This window comes from Lethenteron reissneri, chromosome 57 (assembly GCF_015708825.2).
Source record: "Lethenteron reissneri isolate LAM-NWPU_2019-01 chromosome 57, ASM1570882v1, whole genome shotgun sequence".
NCBI lineage: Eukaryota > Metazoa > Chordata > Hyperoartia > Petromyzontiformes > Petromyzontidae > Lethenteron > Lethenteron reissneri.
The window spans coordinates 1,865,979-1,887,345 of NC_083835.1; the positions used below are offsets into that span (position 1 = coordinate 1,865,979).

A 21,367-nucleotide genomic window follows, 5' to 3' on the forward strand; every position below is an offset into this window, starting at 1 on the left:
CAAATAACAAATCCTGCTGCCAGACTTCCCGCCTGGAGCCCCAAGACTCGGAGCCCTACACTGGCTCCCTCCCAATATAATTCTGGATGGATTTCAATGTCGCACTCGGCTTCTTCAGTATCCGCTCGGGACTCACCTCTGCTTCCCTCTCCTCTCTCATGCGACTCTCAGTGCTCAGCTTCAACGCAGCAACAGATGGACTGGGACTGATGCGCAACTTGAATGCAGCAACTTGTAGCCAGGGTTGGTGGGTCATGTTGAGATGGGGCCATAATTCACGAGACACCTTACCTGCAGGGTAGCAAGGTGGCACTTACCGGGATCCGTTCTGTCGCTCGTAAACATAACACAGGTTTGAGCGTAATAACCCACACGTGCGTGCGTGCGGGTGGTGTTTTTTATGAAGGCGCTTTGCTTTCCTTCCACGGTATACCGAAAAATAAAACCACTAAAAAAAGAGAATTGTCCCAAAATCTAAAAACCGCACGCTGCTGCAACAAATTCCTTGAGAAGCAGTTGGCTATCTGACCAAATTAAAACCGTAATTACATAATTGTACACAACTTCCTACGGTCCCTGATGATATCTTGCATTCAGAGCTCACCATCAGCCCCTGGGGGCGAACTGTCATACAATGAGTTCACGTTGAGAGACCGGAATAAATAACTCGGCTTATTCAAATTCTTCACGGAGTTATACGAGCGGAGTTATTTATTCATTCGTTTTCAGGAAAATTTTGAAGTGTCCTACGAAGGATGGACAGTTAATTCCTGGGCAGAGTAATACGCTGCTCAGCTCCGTCAGCATTCATATAATTAATGCCTTTTATTTATTATATACTGGGTATCAAGATTATTTTTCAGGATGGTCCTGCATTGGAATGTTTGGCACATTCCAAACAGTTTTTTTTTTACTCATGCAGAGTAACAACTGCAATTTCACATTCAGGCGGTCAAGCCAGATAACCGGGTCGGAAGCAGCGGAGTGTATCGCTGTGATGTCTCCTTTCGTATATATGTGGATCGGGCATTGCATCGTAATGTTGTGGTCTGTTGTGGATGACCACAGTCATACAAACAAGGGGATAACGCTGAAGGCTCCGCAGATACACTTTAGAATCCATTGCTGTACTGGCATCCCCTGGCCAATGAACAGCTCAATCCTAAAGCACCTCATCATCCCAGAGAGTCTCCCAAAGCGATTTGAAGCGAGAATCTTCGTTATCGGAAGTGAATAGGTCACACCGATTGTGTGTCAGTTGGTCTTCTATCGCCGTCAGGTAGATTACTCATCAAAGGTGGCAGGGTGTCGGAGCGGTCGGCACGCACATCTGAGAAACCGTGGTTCTCATTTAGGCAGCCGACTGGGATGAAACTGCATTCTCAAGTGCAGTGAGTTGGTCTCTGTTCAGTCGCTAAATGACAAAAAAAATTAAATTCTATTAAATTTGGCCCTGCACTTAATTTGACTAAATTCCAGCTTCAAAAAGAACGCATCAGTTTCACAGCCATGTGCCAAAGAGTATCTCTCAGTGGCCTAGCAGGTGAGAAAGTGTTGCCCCCTGCTGTGCGGACCAGACGTCAGGTGACGATATGTCAGAGGTCAGCTCTGCAGTGTCTGCTTCAATGGGTCATTCTCTAACACAAAGGCCAACAAACTCCTATTCCTCAATAACACTGGCCGAAAAGGAACATGTATAATAGTTAACTTCTTCATCGCTTTGCTATGAGAGATGGGGATGCGCCATATCTTCAGTTTCTACAGCATGTGCCAATGCAGTGTCGCAGTTTATTTTGTCGGATGCGAGAGCTGCGCTGCTCTGAAGAGATGAGGGTGGATTGTGTCACAAAGTCATGCTGACAGCGCTATCAGCTGGCCACGTTGTGGTGTCGGGCCTCTGGGCCTGCATTGAACAACGGTGATAGAAGAGGTGTAACTACCAAAGCTGCCCATTTACCACAACAACAGCGGTGCCACGGGCTGCCGTGACTTCATTGAGGATCTCTCAAGGATTCCGTGTCCCCGATGAATTCCCTTGTCCGTGCGACCTTGTGCGAGACACAGGTCGCTATGCCCCAGCACAGCTGAAACTCACAAATTCCGCGTTATTCTGTGACATCATAACCTGAATGCAACACCCACCCCATCGTCAAACTCGTTAACACCAAACCCAAACCCTGGCTGCAATCCTAAACCTCAACCAAAACATTCCCCACGACTTGAGAGTCGGTGTTCACAATCTTATCTTCTCCGGCTCTTCCCGTGTCTTCCCAGAAAGGGGGGGGGGGGGAGCGGTAAAGGGGGGATTTTCCTCCCACGTCGCTGTTGTTGCTGCTGCTGCTGCTGCTACCGTACCCCGTGTCCCCCCCCCATCCTCACCAGGGTGTTCCCATCCTCAGGGTGTTCCCATCGAGGTGATGGGCGTGCGTGGTCTCGTGTCCCCGCGTTGGATGCAAACCGCACGGAGCAGCCTCCGTCTCAACTCTTTATTGTAATGTAAAGCAAAGCCGTTCATATAAACAGGAGCTGTTGCCTTCATGTACCGTTGCGTAACTACTTCTTATAAAATAAAACACGAAAACGCCGACTGAAAATACAGATTTCTTCCCACCACTTGCGTCTAACCTTGCTAACAGTGTTAAGTTCTCCCATACAAGATCGGTACAAATGATGCGTTTGATTGTTTTGTGAGGTATCTACACCCAAACTCTTTGGTGGGTTACGAATATAATCCTAAGTGTGTGGAATTTGCAAAATTTTACTTTCGGCTAAAGTGTAGGCGCGCGCGCACACACACACACAGGTGCGCACACAGACTTCCACGACTCAAAAACAAACACAATAAACCTTACGTGCTACTTAAAAGCTGTGTAAAAGCTGATTCGCTAAAATGTTACAAAAAAAACCGGCGGTTATTCCGTGTAACAGCTCCATCCGGGTACCGAGAGACAAGAACGGGTAAAACAAACCGAGAATGTTCAATACGAACGAGATGTAATCAATATTGGATAGATATCGGGCCATGCGCTGATCAGCGAGGATCAGGTGTTTATTTAGAATGCGGTCAATAAATCATGAAAAATTACTGCAGGGGGGAGTCGCGGTTTGATTAGGATTAGAATCTACAGTTTGCCAGAGTCCAAATTATAATCGTGATTCGATTCGATTCTCTTAAGGTGTTTTTTCGCTGGATGAAGGGGCGAGGAACAGGTCTGTAATCCGGTGCTTTGGAAGCAAGCGAGGGTTGATGGATCACGTTGCGACATGCGAGTGAGATTCCCAAAGCCACTGGTCTACGAGGTGGCCAGGAGATGTTGGTATGGGGGGGGGGGGGGGGGGCTTCGTGAACCCATCTCGCTGCACCATTGTGGGTCTACCTCCGCTATCTCTGATTTTCCCTCCCACGAGCCTCCCTCGTTCGGGGAACTTGGTCAGACATCCCTCGAAGCAAGGCACCTCCAGAAACATTTGTCTCGAGACTCACCGAGCCTTTACTTGGCCAAGCACTTCCGCGCTGTCGATGCGCCTGGCACGTTTGGTTGGCGACGTGGGGGTTCCATCCCCACCCCTCCCCCCAAAAGTCGATTTACTTACTTGACGCAGCGTTGGGCAGCCCCCAACAAACCACGTGACCCAGGCGGCCGTGGTGTGGCGCACAGACTGGGCGAGTCGGGATGTCGGCTGACCCCGTGCACCATCGTTGCACACGCGCATTAATACTGTTACTGCAAAAAGGAGCGATTCAAAATGCGCGTCGTTGCAGAATACTTCCTCGCAGACATTCAGTAGTTTACGGTTGGCGAGGCACTGGCTGGCGTCGATGTCCATGCTGCCGTCGCCGCACGCACTCCGTCTCGGCGGCACGCAAGACTCGGATCGCCTCGCGTCGCACAAGCGAGCGATCGCGCCCGGCCCCATCCCCGTAGTGAACTCTCCGTCGGATTTTATCGCCCACCAATGATATCCCTGCCCCCCTGCCGAGGTTTTTGTCCCCACTCTCGTCCAGCAGAAGCTCCCAGCAACGGGCAGCGAAACGTCGGACATGGTGAGGAGAGACACATTCCCCCGTTAGCACTACCGTGGTAGCATGGCCAGACGGACGATTACTGCAGTGGCTCTCCTACTGTCGACCGAGCCTCAGCGTCGTGGAGGGAACCGAGGAGAAACTCTCCAAGGTCGCTTCAGTTCGAGGTCTCCCTCGCCCGACGACGCTGGACGGCGCGCTCTGTCACGCAATGTGTCAGTCGTCCAATGTCTGTTTTAGCCCTCAAAGTTGGGGTTGGCCATATTCATTGGAAACCAAATTTTCTGAATGAGAATTTAAAATAACGTGTTAGTGTAATCGATCACGCCCGGGGTTGAGAAGATGAAACTAATCGCACGTGGCCACTCGGATTTTGACAGTACATCATTGATTTATGGGTCATATAGCTGCGGGAATAAATCAATTACGAATCAAAACATTGGTCACGAAGGCCTATGAGTTAAATTCAGGGTCTCAAGGGTGCTGGCTCAGTGATCACATTTAAAAAGTCTCATCGCGCCGTCTTTTTAACAGCTTGCGCCCATTTTCACCCCGGCGAAACTCAACGAAACATAAACGAATTAACTCTTACGGTTGCTCCTCGCTTTGTGAAGCTAAGGAAGCCGCGTCAGGGCCCATGCTGCCACGCTCCTGGATGTCACAAGCGTGCACCGGCAGGGAAAAAAAACGCTACCGGAAATCACCCTCCCCCCAACTCCTTCACAGCAGCATACAAAACACCAAAGTAAATAAAGTAAATCGGAAACAAATTTCACTCTCGCAGTGTCGCCAAAGGAACGTTATTCCTTGTTATCGATAAGTGGAGCGAGTTTAAAAATGCGCGTCGTAGGCATTTTTTGATTAACCCTTACGCATCTAACGGTAACGACCACTGTACAAGGCGTTACCGGTCTACGCAACTAACACTACCTTTACCAGTGCCCCCCCCCCAATACTACGGGCACCAAAATAGAAATCGTACAAATCATCAAAAAGACAAAAAAGAAGATTACAAAACAACGTTCTCGAGTGACTTTTTGCACAGAGGCACATACTGTTATGCACTTTTTTTGAACTCGTCTCTCGTAGTGGCACGGCGGCGTGATGCGGCCCCAGTTCCGGTATCGGTGAGCTCCGCTTCAGGTTTTCCCAACCAAGAAAACTCCACGCAGCCTCCGGGGAAAACTGGTATGACCACAGCCGATTAATCACCCTGCCCGGCGTGCCACCTGCAATTACAAAATCCTGAGCCCGAAGCTCATCGCGACCGACCTGAACTGGAGCCACAAGGTGCCCGATGCAGCCGCATCTGGGCATCTGGGAATCGGCAGTGTGAGGACGCAGGCCCCTCGTTCTTCCGCTGCAGACACAGTGATGGCTCAATTGTGGTGGGACCCCAAGCTGTGGGTGGTGGGACCCAGTCTGTACATTGTGGTGCATAGCAGCCCATTTGTGGTGGTCGAACCCAGGCTCTACAGGGTGATGGTGGAACCTAGTCTGATTGTGGTGGTGGGAACAAGGCTGTACGTGGTGGTGGTGGTGGGTCTCAGCCTGTACGTGCTGGTGGCACCTAGGCTGTACGTGGTAGTGTGATCAAGGCCGTTCGTTGTGGTGGTGGTGCCCGTGCTATTCATGGCAGGCGATGGGCCTCGGGGCCTACAGGTGCTGGTGGCACCCAGGCTCCCTGTGATGCTGCCCCCCACGCTACACGGGGCGTGAATCCTTGCGGCTGAGCAGACGCGTCCGTCCCGCTGAGCTGGTGGCACTGCGGATCACCTCCATCCACCTGCGGCAACAACAGCGACGACGACGTGAATTGGTAAAGCGTCTAAATACCAATGCAAAGGGATTGGGTGGAGGTGTAACAGCACACCGGGCTTGGAATCCAGAGGTCCCCCAGTTGATTTTGATCTCCCTTGATGGCAACTTAAACAACTAATCGGTTCGCCGCAGTTTGTGGTGTGGCGTGGTAGAGCGTGGGCACTCCCCTCTTTAAAGATGCTCGGCCAGTGTGGAAGAGTAGGCCATTGTACCCTCTAGGGTGGGATCTTTTGAGCTCCCTCGAGTGGAGGCCCTTCCGCCAGCGGTGGCGTGAGCGAACCATTGCGGGGCTGCACCTTGGCGGCGATTACTTAGCTCACCGTAAAAACAACTCAAGTTGCTGCACAAGGCAATCGCATCGAGATGATGATTTATCACTGAAACTGACGAGGAAGTGACTGGAGGATAAAATAGACACCGGTTACGGTGAACTGGCGAGCGTAGGAGCACCTATGAAGGCTTTGTGGCACTGCATACGAAGGGGTGGGTGGCCAGCACCACGCCTGGCCGCCTTTGTCTCCCCAGTGGCAATGTTTACACACCGCACCAGGTACCCGTTTGAGGCCGAGTCAGCCTCGAGAAGGCCCAGGACCGGTTCAGATCATCGTCACCGGTGTTGGCCGTGAGCGGGAATTGAACTCGGGCGGCCGGGTTCATAGCACAGCACGATAATCCGCTGCTCCAGCGCCACAATATACACTATACCACAATACATACTCTACACACACACACCGGTCGAAGGTGTACTCGCTCTCGGCACGGAAGAAGTAGATGTGGGACTTGAACTGCAGCTTGAACACGTAGTCCTTCTGAATGGCGTCAGCCTCCGTCGGGACTGTGATGGAATAGCCCAGCAGGGGCAGGCTGGCCAGAGGGAAGTCATCCTACAGACGTGGCAACACCATCGCCGTCATCAACAACGCCGTCATCATCATCGCCATCATCGCCGTCATCATCGACACGACAGAATTAGGTTTTAGTTTTGTTTTACAAGATGAACATTACAACAAAAAACGTGTGGAAGTTATACGTCTTCAGTTTCAAAAAATTTCCAGCTTTTACTCACGACCCTACAACATCTCAGTAGAACTGTCGAGATTAAACACACAACCTGGTGGGTTTTGTAGAAGAAGAGGCAGAAGTTGGTGAAGACGACCCACAGCTTCTGCCAGCCGCTGCTGTTCTTGAACTTGCGCAGCAGGTACCCCGACAGCTGGTTCTGCAAACGAACAGGCGTCCACACCGCTCATTCGCGAGCGACCGGCGTGCATCTCACTCGCAGCGACAGCCCGCAGACGCGCCGCCGCTCCTTAAGCAGAGGAGTCGGTCTTTTAACTTTCACGACTACGACGCAAATGATTTGCTGCGAGTCTGTATCCCACGTTACAAATACCCCACCGTTAAAAATCTCCCGGATTGCTTTCAATCGTCACCGGGAGATCGATGCCAATTCCGGTAAGAGATTCCCGGCGTATTCGTGAAAGTTTGGCAGCCCCAAGTGACATAGGATTGCACGTACCAAATATTATTATTATTATCATCTGGAGTTGGCATACGTGCCTCAGGAGCGCTACGCTCACGGCTGGAGGATCAGGCCACCCTGCCTTCTCGCCGGCCTTGGATGATGGTGATAACGACTGCGCTCGCTCAAGGTCTCGGGCGACAAACGCTCCCCCGCCACCCCCCCCCCCCCCCACCGCTAACAGCTCCGACGGCTGCGGGGAAACGCCCCCTGCTAGTGGTAAGAGGCGGCAGTGACGCCGATTGAGAGTCATCACCAAGCAAACAAAACAAACTACGTGACCAAGAAGGTGTCGCCGCGTCCGCTCGTTTCCACGTGATCCTTTCTGAGCTCGTACCAGGACCCCTCAGGGATTTTCAACGTGGCCTTGGCTCAAGAATCTTGGCGCGCAGCCCTGGATAGGATGCTTGCGTAGGTGGTGGCGCAATGTGGCTATCGTGGGTCGCAGACCGTGGGCACGCATGAGGATGCAAGTGTTGTGAATTGAGGTTGGGTGGTACGGGTACAAGTGGTGGTGTGAGTGGGGTACAACCGGTATGGGCGGTGGCAGTGTGGGTGGAGTAATGGTACGGGCTGTGACGGTGGGGGTGGAGTAACGGCACGGGTTGTGGCGGTGTGGACTAGAGGCTGGCATGAGTGTGGACGGGTGGCGAGACTCGCCGTGAGCTGCGTGCACCGCGGGTTAAGACGGACACTGCGGTCTCACCTCGACGGCGCGGTTCAGGTCCAGCATGGAGATGCTGGTGTTACGGTGCCAGCAGACCTGCATCGTCGTGTTCGCGCGGTGCCCCGCAGCCTGACGGTCCGGCGAGCCCGGAGGCGGATTCAGATCCTCCTCCGACTCCGGCTCCAGCGACAGCTCATCCGACGAACCTGCACATACACACAGACACAGATACAGATAGATACTTACACATACGTATACACAAAGATCCTCGCATAGCCTTTGACAGACTGTTAGCGTGGCGAGCTAGCTGGGATGGCGAGCCGCTGCGCTGGGACACTCACGGTTGAACTTGTCGCTGAACCCGTTCTCGAGCGGGGAGCTGGGGTGAGTGTTGGACTTCTTCATGAGCTCGATGGCCAGGGCGATGTCCTCCATCCACTTGTCCAACTCCACACGGGAGCTGGGAGGACACCACGAACCCCGCATCAGCGCATCAACGACGAACAATAACAACAAACAAACAACACCGTGGAATAAACCGTCGCAGACATGGGGCCAATTGCAATTGTGTCATTGGCTCTGAATGACAATTACAGTTTCGAAAGGCAACGTGGTATACAGATTAGGAAAGCCACAGCAAGGCAAGGTAGCACACGGTGAGTGGTGAGCAAGGCACTCACCTGGCTGCCACGACAATGCTCTTGTGCGGTGTGGAGATGGTGAAGCAGTACGGAACGCCAAACTCCTGCTCGCTCTCCCTCACCTGTGCAGCACACGCAGCACAAGTATCAGACACAGCTCACACCGAGAGTGCACGTGTTGTCCCCTAAACACACACCACGTGCTCTAACGTTTCCCCCTTAGCCCTGTCCCAAGCCCTAACCCACATGACCCCCTGTGGCTCCATCGAGCGCGCACGAGGAGGATGCTGTGTCACCAGTGGGGGTGTTGGGGGGGGGGGGTTGGGGGGGGGGTTTGGGGCCGCACCTTCATGGCGATGAGAGGCAGCCGCCCGTGAACCTTGAACTGGTTGGTGCAGGTGGGCGCCCTGCTCGTGTAGATGAGGAGGTCCGAGAACTGCGGAGTCACGGGGGGTGACACGGTCATCGTCGAGGGCTTGGGAAGGCGCCTCTCGTTACGGTCAAACGTCAATGAGGCCACGTCTCAAGATGAGCAGCAGGAAGAACGAAGGAGCGCCAGGCAGGAAGTGGAGTAGGAAGGGGAGAAGGAATGACCGGGCTAAGAAGATGTCAGAGATGATGAGAACGTGATGAAGATGATGATGAGAGGGGAAGGGAGAAGAGAGAAAGGAATGAGCAAGCAGAAGTGAGCTACATGGAGCAGCGTCCGTTTTCACGGGGCAGGCGATGGGGGAGGGATTCAGAGTAGGGGTGGCGACACAGACACATCGCGTGACTTGCGGGAGGCTTGAGCTGATTTGGACAGAGAATGTAAGGGGGGTGTTGAGTGACAGGGGAGAGGAGTGACTGCTCACCAGGAAGAACATCCTCTGCTGCAGGCCCTTCCTCGTGAGCTTGTTGAGGCAGCCCTCGCGGACAAACTCCTGCACGTTTGGCGGTTCGCACAAAAGCAAGAAGACTCCCATGAATAGGGCGCCCATGGCACAGCCGCCCCGCCTTGAGGCGCCTCGCACGGGGTACACCAACGCCACAGTCAGCGACTTGGTGGAGGTGCTACGGTCAAAACTCAACACGTTGCGTCAATAACTCCGTGGCCTTGGCAGGAAAAATATCTTGAGAGGCGATGTTATCGGGCAATGGGCCTTCTTCGTAGCACATGGTGGTAGCCGTTTCCCAAAGCGTCATTCCCACGTGTCTCCATGTCTCTGCGTGTGTCTATATCTCTGTGTCCCCATGATTCCAAGTCCCCATGTTCTCGTAAGTGCCAGTGTCCTCAGATCCCCATGTCCCTAAACTCCCTGTGACCCGTGTCCCTAGATCCTAGTGTGCCCACATCCCCATGTCCCCATGCCCCATGCACCCAGATCCCCACGTCTCTGCATGACCGTGTGTCCCTGTGTGCCCAGGCCCACCCGGTCGGGCGACGCGAGGTTGTCGAGCCCCACGAGGTCGCGCTGCAGCTCGCTCAGCTTCTGCAGGTTCTCCAGGCGGATGAGGCTCGCGTGCAGCTGATTCGTCACCTCGTTCACCTCCGCCAAGGCCGCTGCTCGCACGGAGACCAAGATTCCCCAAGTGGCCCACGCGTAAGACGCCCGCACGGCCGGCGCACTCACTCCATGTCACACGCTCACTGGTGGGCAGTCGCCTCCCGACACTGCTCTCTCGCTACTGCCATGGTTACCGTTCCTGTGAAATTCACTCAGATTCCTCTTCGAGTGCTGAAGAGGAATCCAGACGGACCGTTTTGTATCGTCCGCACCGTGAAACCACCACCGCACAGCAGGCCACACCTCGCTTGCCTCACACTCGCACCTACGATTCGCACAGTCGGCTACGCACGGTGCAAAATAAGTTCAACATACGTACGTGCACCGCTCCACTTTGGAATCCCCTCTTCCAAGGAGAGTGACCCATCTAAGGCTTAGCTGACCTAGCGGAGGCCCAGAACCACTTTAGATCCCCCTTACCACTGGTATGACCCATGGCCGGGATTTGAACCCAGGTTATCAGCTTGTGTAGCATGGCGCGGATCGCTACGGCAGCACCCCTCACACATAAAGGTGCAGGCCTACAATTTCTTGCGCGAGCCCTCACTCTCCTCCATAAGCTACGACTCTGGAATTCCCTCCCAATGCGATAACTGTTACCGAGTACACCGTCAATCGTGCGGTCTCCGTCACTGGCCACTTGTTGTTTTGGGCCTATGCTCAACAATGAGTAAAAGCACTCGTTAATTTGCCGATAACACCGTAATGTATAGAGACACCGTGATATATAGAGGACCGCAGAGCTTGCAAAATTGCCAGCTCACTGCCCGGCTGGCTGCTGCCGCCTTCCCCTCTCGCCTGCGGATCCTCCTCGCGCCTCCGCTTCGGCCTCTCTCGTCGACAGCGAGGGGCAAATACAGCGTGGTGGTGCTGGTGGTGTTGGCGGCAGCGGAGCAGTTGAAATCGTGACTTATTATTATTGACCGCGATTACGTTTAAATTGTACGCTTAAGCCCACGAGCAAACACTCCCTCGACCCCGTTCGCTCACCGCGGCAGTCCTTGAAGTCAGGGTGCGCCGGCGAGTAGTGCTTGCACAGCCGCTCCAGCACCAGGCGGTAGTGCAGGGGCCGCTGCAGGGGCCGCAGGCAGGAAGGCGGCCAGCGGCAGGTAGCACACCTGCCGGGACACGTTAGGAGCGCCGTTAGGAGCGCCCGCCGGGCGAGGCTGCTTGCGTTGAGCCACGGTGACATCGGGTCACCCTGCTGCTGTGTTAGGGTCTGGGTGAGGTTATCCTCTTTTGAGTCGAGGTCTGCGTTTTGTTAACGAGTCTGGCGATGCCACCCGTCTTGCGTAGCGGATATCGGGATTTCCGCGTGTCGTGTTACGTAGCGGATATCGGGGTTACCCTCTGCAGCTCGAACGCGCGGCAGGACTCGGCGAGCGGCTCGGAGGTGGCGAGCTCCACCTGCAGCTCGGCCAGCACCGCCTCGTGCTGCCGCAGTTGCCCCATGCACTGCTGCACCGCCACCGAGGGGGCAGGCATGGAGACACGGGGGGTAGGGGGGGGTCACAGGGGGAGATGCAGGCACAGGTAGCACGATTAGGATTTTCCACGGATCGATGGCACGGTATAGGATATCAGAGGCACGGGCAAGAGGCGTTTCACTGCATACACGATTGTATTTTGCTGGAAGAAAAATCCCAGACTGACCTTGAGCAGATTCATGTTCTTCAGCATGATGTCTCCGATCCGCTGGTGGTCGCCCTTGAGGTGAGCATTCGACCGGCCCTCCCTGCATCCAACGCAGAGATCCACACAAAATTTACAAAGATCCCCCGTGTCGCCTTTTCAGCAAACTCTTCGGGCAAATGCTTTTCGCGAGCACCTATGAATGCCGGCACGGCAACTGATGGGGTGGTGTGGCCTGAACTACGCCCAGCTGCTTTGGTCATGTCCCCAGTGCTGATGTTTACACAGTGCACCGGGTACTCACTTCAAGTTTAGTCAACCTAGGGAAGGGCCAGGATCGGTCAAATATTCGCTACCGTTATTGATCTTGAGCAGGAACTGAACCTGGGTCAATTAAGGCTAGAGGAGACCCGATATCAATTCTGATACCACTTACCAATGATGTTCGCCGCCGTGGGGCACTGAACTCAGGTTCCCATTGGGTTCGTTACACAGGGCTGTACGTGTTCAATACAATCATAGCCAGCCATCTCCACCGGTAATATTCTCAGCGACATTTCCCTTTGGTGTTCTAAAGCAACACTCTTGTTGCTCTATGCCACTGCCACACAAGATGCCTTGGAACGAACGGTGTTGCCCCATGAAGAATGCCAACAATAGCCCCCCTAAAACAGGCCCATTTGTGGTATCGCGGCCAGGGAATCGAACCCGGGTCACGGGTTCAGCGGCATCACCGGGTGGCCGTTGGACTCACCAGAGCGTGAGCCTCTGCTCCACCTCCTTGAGGAAGCCGCGGTGGAACTCGTAGAGGGGGTCCATGTTGGCGAAGAGCATGGAGGGGACTCTCTCCATGACCAGGCCGTCCTTGCCCAGGAAACTGCGGAACCACTGTCACGCGCGGCACACAACGCACGCTTAGCGCACGTAAAATAAATAAGCGGACGCAACGTACGTCTCTCGTCCACGTGTCCGTCTCTCCACATACAAAAAATAAATTTCTCGCACAACCCATCAGCCGCACTGCCTTATGGGAGTGCATAATGTCAGCCGCGTTGATTCGAGACGAGCAATCTTTGGACCGGTTTCGACACACGGTGTCTCATCAGCAGTCAGACTTGCCTGAATCAAGTCTTGTACATTGGCAACAACACTCCCAATACCTGGGACACAGGTATTCGTAGCGCCCATAATGCAGGTATGCGAGTTAGCAGGTGCTTAACATACGCAGGTATGCGAAAGAGACACTGGTATACATGATGATTTACAGACACAAACCCACAGGTATTATGCTCAAGGCGAACACAGCTACACATTAAGAGCATTGTTATTCAAACGGATGTTTAAAATTCTACAGAACTGGAATTTAGCCAAATTAAAGTGCAGTCATCGGTGACCGGGCGGAGGCCGTAAACTCGTTGCGCGGCTCGAGAAACCGGGTTCAGCGACAGGGCTTGCGACGCGCCGAGTTGTGGGGGTGTGGGATGGTGATGCGCGCGCGATACCCACCACCGTCACCACCTCCAGGTCCTTGAGGTGCGTGCGCTCCGTGGTGCAAACCTCCTTGGCCACAAAGTACGCCTTGTCCGCCGGGTACCGCTGTGACAACACCACCGCCATCACCACGTGTGGATCAATACAACGCACGAGTGAGAGAGCGAGTGTCCGCGTGGGTAAATGCGTGCGTGCATGTGTGCATCCGTTTTTGTGTGCGTGCTTACCTGAGCTAGGCAGTCGGTGTCTGTTAGTGTTTAGAGTAATGAGCGTTTGTCTGTGTGCATGTTTTACAGAATCAACGGAGTGTCTTTGTGAATGAGTGTATGTAAGCGAGTGTGTGAGTGAGTGTCCGTGCGAGTGTTTTAACTGAACGAGTGAGCGCGTGCCTGAGTGAGTGTTAAACTGAATGAGTTTGTATGTATGTGGTGTAGGTGCAAGTTGGCACAGTAGGGGGGGCACGGGGCACAGTTGGTGCATCGGCCAAACATCTCAGTCAGTCGACCCGTGGCACCTGGGTCTGCCCCGTGACCTCCTGCCAGCGGGAATTTGACACTTCACGTGGCCTCAACGTGCACATAGCCTGGCACAAGCGCCGTGGTGACGTCATCGCCACTTGGTGGTGAATAACGGTTGTTGTGGGTGCATGGGTGAGTGTTTAACTGAACGAGTGTGTGTGTGCGAGTGGTCGAGTGAGCGGTGCTGGGTGCTCCCTCCACCTTCCTCGTCGCATCCTCATCCTCCTCGTTCTTGCTCGTCACCGAGTCCGGGCTCAGCAGCGGAGACGACAGCTCCGGAGGGAACGTGCCCCCCCCCGGCGACCTCACCGGCCCCTTCGCCGGCTGCGGGACCCCCACCTCCCGAGCTGCAGACACATGGCACGTACGGGCGTTAGCCGAATACAGCCAAGCCTCACGGCTGCCACGGGTGCATTCTGTCACGGCTGGTACTGACGTGGACAGGATGGGGGCGCCGTCATTTACAAACGCGCGCTTAAGAGTTTTTGGCTGCTGTAAAGGTCCAGGTGATCAAGCCACTTGGTCGAGCTGTCGTCTGTGATGGCCAAGTCGCTTCTGAAAAAGAGCTACGTAGCTCAGTGAGCCTCACCTGGTAAAATACATAAATTCGTTTCAAGAGTTAAGTTTGATGCAATGTCCCTATTGCAGCTCTCTGCGGAGTCTTATCCCGCAAGGGCACGTGGTCAGGGCTGATACAGACAGGCACACCGTCATAGCCAGCATAGGGCATTGTCAGACCACGTAACTGGTTATATTGGTCAAGCGTCATCGCAATGCTGAAAGGTGACCTGCTAATTACTCTGACAAAACTTGGCAGGACCCTCCTCAAAAAGAGTCTTGAGACTCGGTGAGGCTCCCGTGTGTACAGGTGAGCGAGTATCTGTCGGCGGGCCCTGCGTACCGGCCGCGTGCTGCTGCGCAAGCCCCTGGTGCTCTCCGGACGGCTCGGCGGCGCGCTGTGCGTGCGGCGTGGAGCCCCCCGAGGTATCCGGCCTCGCGCCGTCCACCTCGCTTGCGACGACGGCCCAGGACGCGCACGCGAGCACCTCCTCCTCCTCGCCAAGCCGAGCGGCGGCACCGCCACCCTGCAGCTACGCACACGCGAGTACGCGCACATACACGCACTCCAGCTCACCACACGCGTACACACACGCCAGCTCGGCACTGCCACGATCGTCGATCTCACGATCGTGGCAGTGCTCGGCACTGCCACGATCGTCGATCTCACGGCGTCTCCCCCCCCACCCCCGGGGCTCACCAAATGACCAAACACGACACCTGGTGCGTGCGTGTGTGCGGCTGGCACCGCCCGCGCTTGGGGTTTGCACAGACGTCCCCGCAGCACAACTTTCTGTGATTAGCAACCATCGGGTGTGTGCGGTGGGTTCATATGCATATGAAGAGGAAATATTGGTGGCTAGAAAAAGCGGGACTGTGGATTCGTCACAATTTGTTATTTACTAAAACATCTTACCTGGTTAATCTCATTTGCAAGAGCGTCCAGGGTATCATGTGACCAATAAGGAGTTGAGAGACACGAGCCTAACCGTACCTGCGTGTCGCCTAGACAGACCAGAGTGTCACCTAGACAGACCAGCGTGTGGCCTAGATAGACCAGCGTGTCGCCTAGACAGACCAGCGTGTCACCTAGACAGACCTGTGTGTGGCCTAGACAGACCAGCGTGTCGTCTAGACAGACCAGCATGTGGCCTAGACAGACCTGCGTGTCACCTAGACAGACCAGCGTGTGGCCTAGACAGACCTGCGTGTCACCTAGACAGACCAGCGTGTGGCCTAGACAGACCAGCGTGTCGCCTAGACAGACCAGCGTGTGGCCTAGACAGACCTGCGTGTCACCTAGACAGACCAGCGTGTCGCCTAGACAGACCTGCGTGTCACCTAGACAGACCTGCGTGTCACCTAGACAGACCAGCGTGTCACCTAGACAGACCTGCGTGTCACCTAGACAGACCAGCGTGTGGCCTAGACAGACCTGCGTGTCACCTAGACAGACCAGCGTGAGGCCTAGACAGACCAGCGTGTGGCCTAGACAGACCAGCGTGTGGCCTAGACAGACCTGCGTGTCACCTAGACAGACCAGCGTGTGGCCTAGACAGACCAGCGTGTGGCCTAGACAGACCTGCGTGTCACCTAGACAGACCAGCGTGAGGCCTAGACAGACCAGCGTGAGGCCTAGACAGACCAGCGTGAGGCCTAGACAGACCTGCGTGTCACCTAGACAGACCAGCGTGTGGCCTAGACAGACCAGCGTGAGGCCTAGACAGACCAGCGTGAGGCCTAGACAGACCAGCGTGTGGCCTAGACAGACCAGCGTGTGGCCTAGACAGACCTGCGTGTCACCTAGACAGACCAGCGTGTGGCCTAGACAGACCAGCGTGAGGCCTAGACAGACCTGCGTGTGGCCTAGACAGAGCAGCGTGAGGCCTAGACAAACCTGCGTGCTGGGTGTCTTGGTCAGCTGGGAGGCAGCCTTGAGTCCTGGGCTTCTCGGGGAGGCGCGGGGGCGACTGCTCCTCCTGTGGACGGGAAGCGGGCGATGGTGAGCACATGGCGGCCAGGGCAATGGGAACAACGCTACCCACAGGTGAGCAGACAGCTCGGCATAGACGCCGGCAAGGAATACAAAGCACGATCGGCACACAACACAGAAGGTACCAAACGCGGGAAACGTCTGTTGGCACACAGCACGGGACGCACAGCAGTTAAAATGTGGCCTCGCGGTCCAAATTTGCCAAATTTGATAGATGACTTACACATTTTTGTATTGGGGAAAAAACGCACAGAAACATTGCCGCCTACTGACAGACTCATTCAAGCCGGTGCTACATTCAACTTGTGCCACACAGGGACAGCTGCCTCTGGGGAGTCCCTAAGCTAGACTACAGCATGGCATTAGTATGGTTGAGAAGAGATTGGATGCAAGGCGCTTTGATTTTCTGAGGCATCGAAGGGCCCTAGAAATCCAGAATTTTATCCTTTCAAAACAAACTATCAATATCACAACGGGCACATTTCTAAGTCAACCACGTGGGTCCCCACTGCCTCCTGGTGGGCAAAGATAGATTTTAGAAAATAGGATTTTTTTAGTCGGTGCATGGGTGATAATTAATTAATACATTTACCAATATATAGATTTCATGTGACACCGGCTCAAGCGGCGAATCCAGGAAAATCTGACGACACGAGGCAATGGCTCCTCGTGGCGGTGTGAGATAATGTTTGACCCCATAGCATTTGGACCCTTAGGAGTTCAAATACTAAATAGATATCAAACCGCGGGGGTCGGAATTCCACAGGGGTCAAAATACTGTCTCGGCGAGGAACTCTGCCGAATGGTTCATGTAGAGAAGCCGGGCCCCTGAGCCGGGATATCTGGCGCGCAGCCGCGGCGGCGTGCGGGCGAAGAAGATGAGAGACGAGGGCTCGTAGAGTGCCACAAACATGCACACGAAGACAGAGATCCCCCGTGTAGCCTTAACAGCCTGTTGGGGCAAGTGCTGTTAGGCAGCACCTGTGAAGGCCGGCACGGCACACGATGGGGTGGGTGGCCAGCGCCACGCCCGGACGCCTTTGTCTTCCGAGTGGCGATGTTTACACACCGCACCAGGTACTCATTTGAGGCACACACACAAGCCACGTACCCCATTTTTACTACTACAGCAGACAGAAACCTTTAATACGTAGGCTTTGGCGACCAATATTCATAAAGTTTTTTGGGTTAGATGGCGTTAGTATAAATGTGTCGTGACCCTCCACCACCCGACACAGCCAGTAAGGTTTATCACGTAAACAACGTGGCATTATGAATATACCAACACATTCCTTAATGTAAAAAACCAAAGTTCCACAGGTAGGGACACCTGATGACGGACGCTTGTGTTGCGCCCGAAACGTCGTGATTTATTTTATTTTATTTTTATACCTACGTGACTTTACCGAAAAAAACGAAGAATAAGGTAGGGACACGTCAAGAGTCAAAACTTCAAGACCACCCGAATAGTCCCCGCTGGGTGAAACTCACACTCGCTCCCCGCTGGGTGAAACTCACACTCGCTCTCCGCTGGGTGAAACTCACACTCGGTCCCCGCTGGGTGAAACTCACACTCGGTCCCCGCTGGATGAAACTCACACTCGCTCCCCGCTGGGTGAAACTCACACTCGCTCTCCGCTGGGTGAAACTCACACTCGGTCCCCGCTGGGTGAAACTCACACTCGGTCCCCGCTGGGTGAAACTCACACTCGCTCCCCGCTGGGTGAAACTCACACTCGCTCCGCGCTGGGTGAAACTCACACTCGCTCCGTGCTGGGTGAAACTCACACTCGCTCCGTACTGGGTGAAACTCACACTCGCTCCGTGCTGGGTGAAACTCACACTCGCTCCCCGCTGGGTGAAACTCACACTCGAAACTCACACTCGCTCTCCGCTGGGTGAAACTCACACTCGCTCCCCGCTGGGTGAAACTCACACTCGCTCCGCGCTGGGTGAAACTCACACTCGCTCCCCGCTGGGTGAAACTCACACTCGCTCCCCGCTGGGTGAAACTCACACTCGGTCCCCGCTGGGTGAAACTCACACTCGCTCCCCGCTGGGTGAAACTCACACTCGCTCCGCGCTGGGTGAAACTCACACTCGCTCCGTGCTGGGTGAAACTCACACTCGCTCCGTGCTGGGTGAAACTCACACTCGCTCCGTGCTGGGTGAAACTCACACTCGCTCCCCGCTGGGTGAAACTCACACTCGCTCCCCGCTGGGTGAAACTCACACTCGCTCCGTGCTGGGTGAAACTCACACTCGCTCCGCGCTGGGTGAAACTCACACTCGCTCCCCGCTGGGTGAAACTCACACTCGCTCCGTGCTGGGTGAAACTCACACTCGCTCCGTGCTGGGTGAAACTCACACTCGCTCCCCGCTGGGTGAAACTCACACTCGCTCCGTGCTGGGTGAAACTCACACTCGCACCGTGCTGGGAGGACCCTCACCTCTCGAATGCGATGCTGCCCTTGCTGACGCTGCTCCTCACGGTGTCCTCCAGCTGCCGCTGGGTCCTCCCGCTGAACACAGACAGGGTGGGAACACCGCGCGTTCACATTCGCCGCAACGCAGCTTTCCATGTCATAGATGGGACACAATGGTTTCAATAAAAAAACATTCACAGGTAGATTTTTACAATAAATATACGTAAACATTCGAATCGCCTGGTCTGACCGCCCGCTGAGATGCATATCGTAGCATCTCATTTTGAATGGCGTCCTTTGCACGAAAATGGTGCTATAGAAATAAAGAATTGATTGCCCAAATTCTAAGCCACTTCCCCCCCATGAAGTTTCACTAAAGAGGCCACACCACATGGGCGCCCCTGGCTAGATTTCCGCGTAAGGGCCGGGTTACCCGCGGGTGACCCCCGCAAAGGCAGTCGGAACCAGTTCGCTGTCTCGCAGCTCATCGGCGCGGCACGGGCACGACGACGTGGCAACGTGACGACGAACGAGACGCGACCGGCACAGGTGCCCCGGACTTGCCTGTAGCGGAAGGAGGAGCCGCGACTGAAGAGGACGGGCTTGGGCTTGAGCGGGGGCTGCTCGAGGAGGCGGAAGAACGCGTGGTACTCCACGCTGTTCTTCCAGAAGAGCTTGGAGGCGTCGCGGCTCTTCATGATGAACTCGAGCGTGTCGCGGTACTTACCCTGCATGCGCGTGGGGATGGAGATACACGGGGGGACACACGGGGAGATATGCGGGGAGACACAGAGACGCGCGGGGGGACACACGGGGAGATACACAGGGAGACACAGAGACGAAAACTGGGATGCAGCACACACCAGGTAACGTGACACATGGGAACAGAGACACGAGTGTGCACGCATACACAGGCAAAGGTCCCCCCAAAGTGTAGCCCACACAGGCTGCTTTGGCAAGTGCTGTGAGCGAGCACCCATGAACAGGGGCCCTCATCCAGCAGTGGATTAGCGTTAGTCCCAGGTCTCCCGGCGAGTGCCGTTTGCATCCGTGGCCGTGATGGGTTGAGGGGGGGGTGATGGGGGGGGGGGGTGATGGGGGGGGCGTGACGGGTGGGGGGCGTGGCAGGTGGGGGTGGCGCGGCGGGTTGGGGTGGTGCCTGACCTCGCAGTCCGGATGGAACTTGATGAGGAAGCGTTTCCTCTTGAAGCTCAGCTTGCGGATCTTGCCCCAGTTGAAGGCGTTGATCCTGGTGGCGCTCTGCACATGCGGGCCGAGAGACGTGCGCACGCACACCAACGACAGACGTACGCATGAGCGCGCAAATTCACCGTTTCAGCAACTCCAGGGCCAACGGGAGTTGCGTTCTTGAAAGGCGCGACGATGAATATCGATACGCCGTCAATGGAATCGGTTTACAGGATAGTAGGTGGGTGGACGCGAAGGCTGAGAGACGACGGATAACGAGAAAGGACGATGCCGCCGTCGGCAACGACGCTGACTCCCACAAAGCGGTAGTACGTATTTTATGCACCGCAGAAAGGATGATGGGCTGAGTCGACCTCCTGGCCGGTATCTGAACTCGTAATCTTCCAAATACTGGGGCTGTTTAGCCGCCGGATCAGTACAATCTGTACCATTTGTGGTGCGGACCAGCAGGGACAACGAGGGAGGGGAGGGAGGGAGGGAGGGAGGGGCGCTAAGGGGGCAAGGATGTGGACAGAGTTATTTTGAGACGTAATTATACGCTGCTTTGCAAACATTTTACCCAATGCGTGCATGCATAATCAGATGGAAATTAACGGGCGCTTGCCAAACGTCTAAACACTGAGATCGCGAGACGGTCTGGTGGCTCAGGGAACTCGTGCCGTGTCACAGAGACGCTGAACAGACGTTACTGAGATCCTGAGTTTGAATTCTGGGTTTCATCCGGGTTCTGAAGTGTCAAAACATGTATTTATCCTGGAGAAATCTGATGTCCAGTAGAGGCGGATCAGAAAGTTGCACTATACATAAATAAATTAAACAATTTTTATTTTACCCGGTAAAGCTCACTGAGCTATTCGCTTCTTTTTCAGAAGCGACCTGCCCACAAATGATCGCTCAACGAAGTGGCTTATCACGTTGAAATGTACTGCCGGCAAATACTGCAGGCAAATGAGTCTCTCCTCAGCCCAGTCGCACCAGTGACTGCACCCAAGACAAAACTGGTTTTTACCTTCACTTGGCAAAAAAAATCCACCTGACAATGAAAATAAAAATGTAGGATATTCGCGGTGCAGAACAGAAGTGAATGCTGAGTAGAGAGTCCGAGGGATACAGGTGGCAGGGACTCGGTGCCCATCTCTAAAAAATAAAAAGCATTCCCTGCACCGCACGGCTCCCCCCCCCCCCCCCCCCCCCCGTGCCCAGAATAGGGAATGGAAAATTGTCATCGGACGCCGACACCGGCGAATGAAAACGGGTCTCAAGGCTCGGGGATTTCCTTGATAGGGTGACGGTAACGGGCGAAAGAAGCGGAGAGGTC

General features: G+C 54.7%; 1 protein-coding gene across 1 annotated transcript in view; it reads right to left on the reverse strand.

The window, feature by feature from the left end:
- Positions 1–2,471: 2,471 nt before the first annotated feature.
- Positions 2,472–21,367, reverse strand: part of LOC133357346 (FERM, ARHGEF and pleckstrin domain-containing protein 1-like) — a 77,273-nt gene continuing 58,377 nt past the window's right edge. The window contains 21 exon segments of the mRNA XM_061575252.1: positions 2,472–5,810; positions 6,578–6,729; positions 6,957–7,064; positions 8,074–8,240; positions 8,376–8,494; positions 8,715–8,797; positions 9,022–9,111; positions 9,530–9,598; positions 10,088–10,218; positions 11,213–11,309; positions 11,311–11,340; positions 11,570–11,680; positions 11,876–11,957; positions 12,609–12,742; positions 13,361–13,450; positions 14,065–14,210; positions 14,765–14,954; positions 16,319–16,400; positions 18,865–18,936; positions 19,405–19,568; positions 20,005–20,100. Coding sequence (XP_061431236.1) covers positions 5,729–5,810; positions 6,578–6,729; positions 6,957–7,064; positions 8,074–8,240; positions 8,376–8,494; positions 8,715–8,797; positions 9,022–9,111; positions 9,530–9,598; positions 10,088–10,218; positions 11,213–11,309; positions 11,311–11,340; positions 11,570–11,680; positions 11,876–11,957; positions 12,609–12,742; positions 13,361–13,450; positions 14,065–14,210; positions 14,765–14,954; positions 16,319–16,400; positions 18,865–18,936; positions 19,405–19,568; positions 20,005–20,100 — 2,295 coding nt within the window. The 3' untranslated portion in view covers positions 2,472–5,728.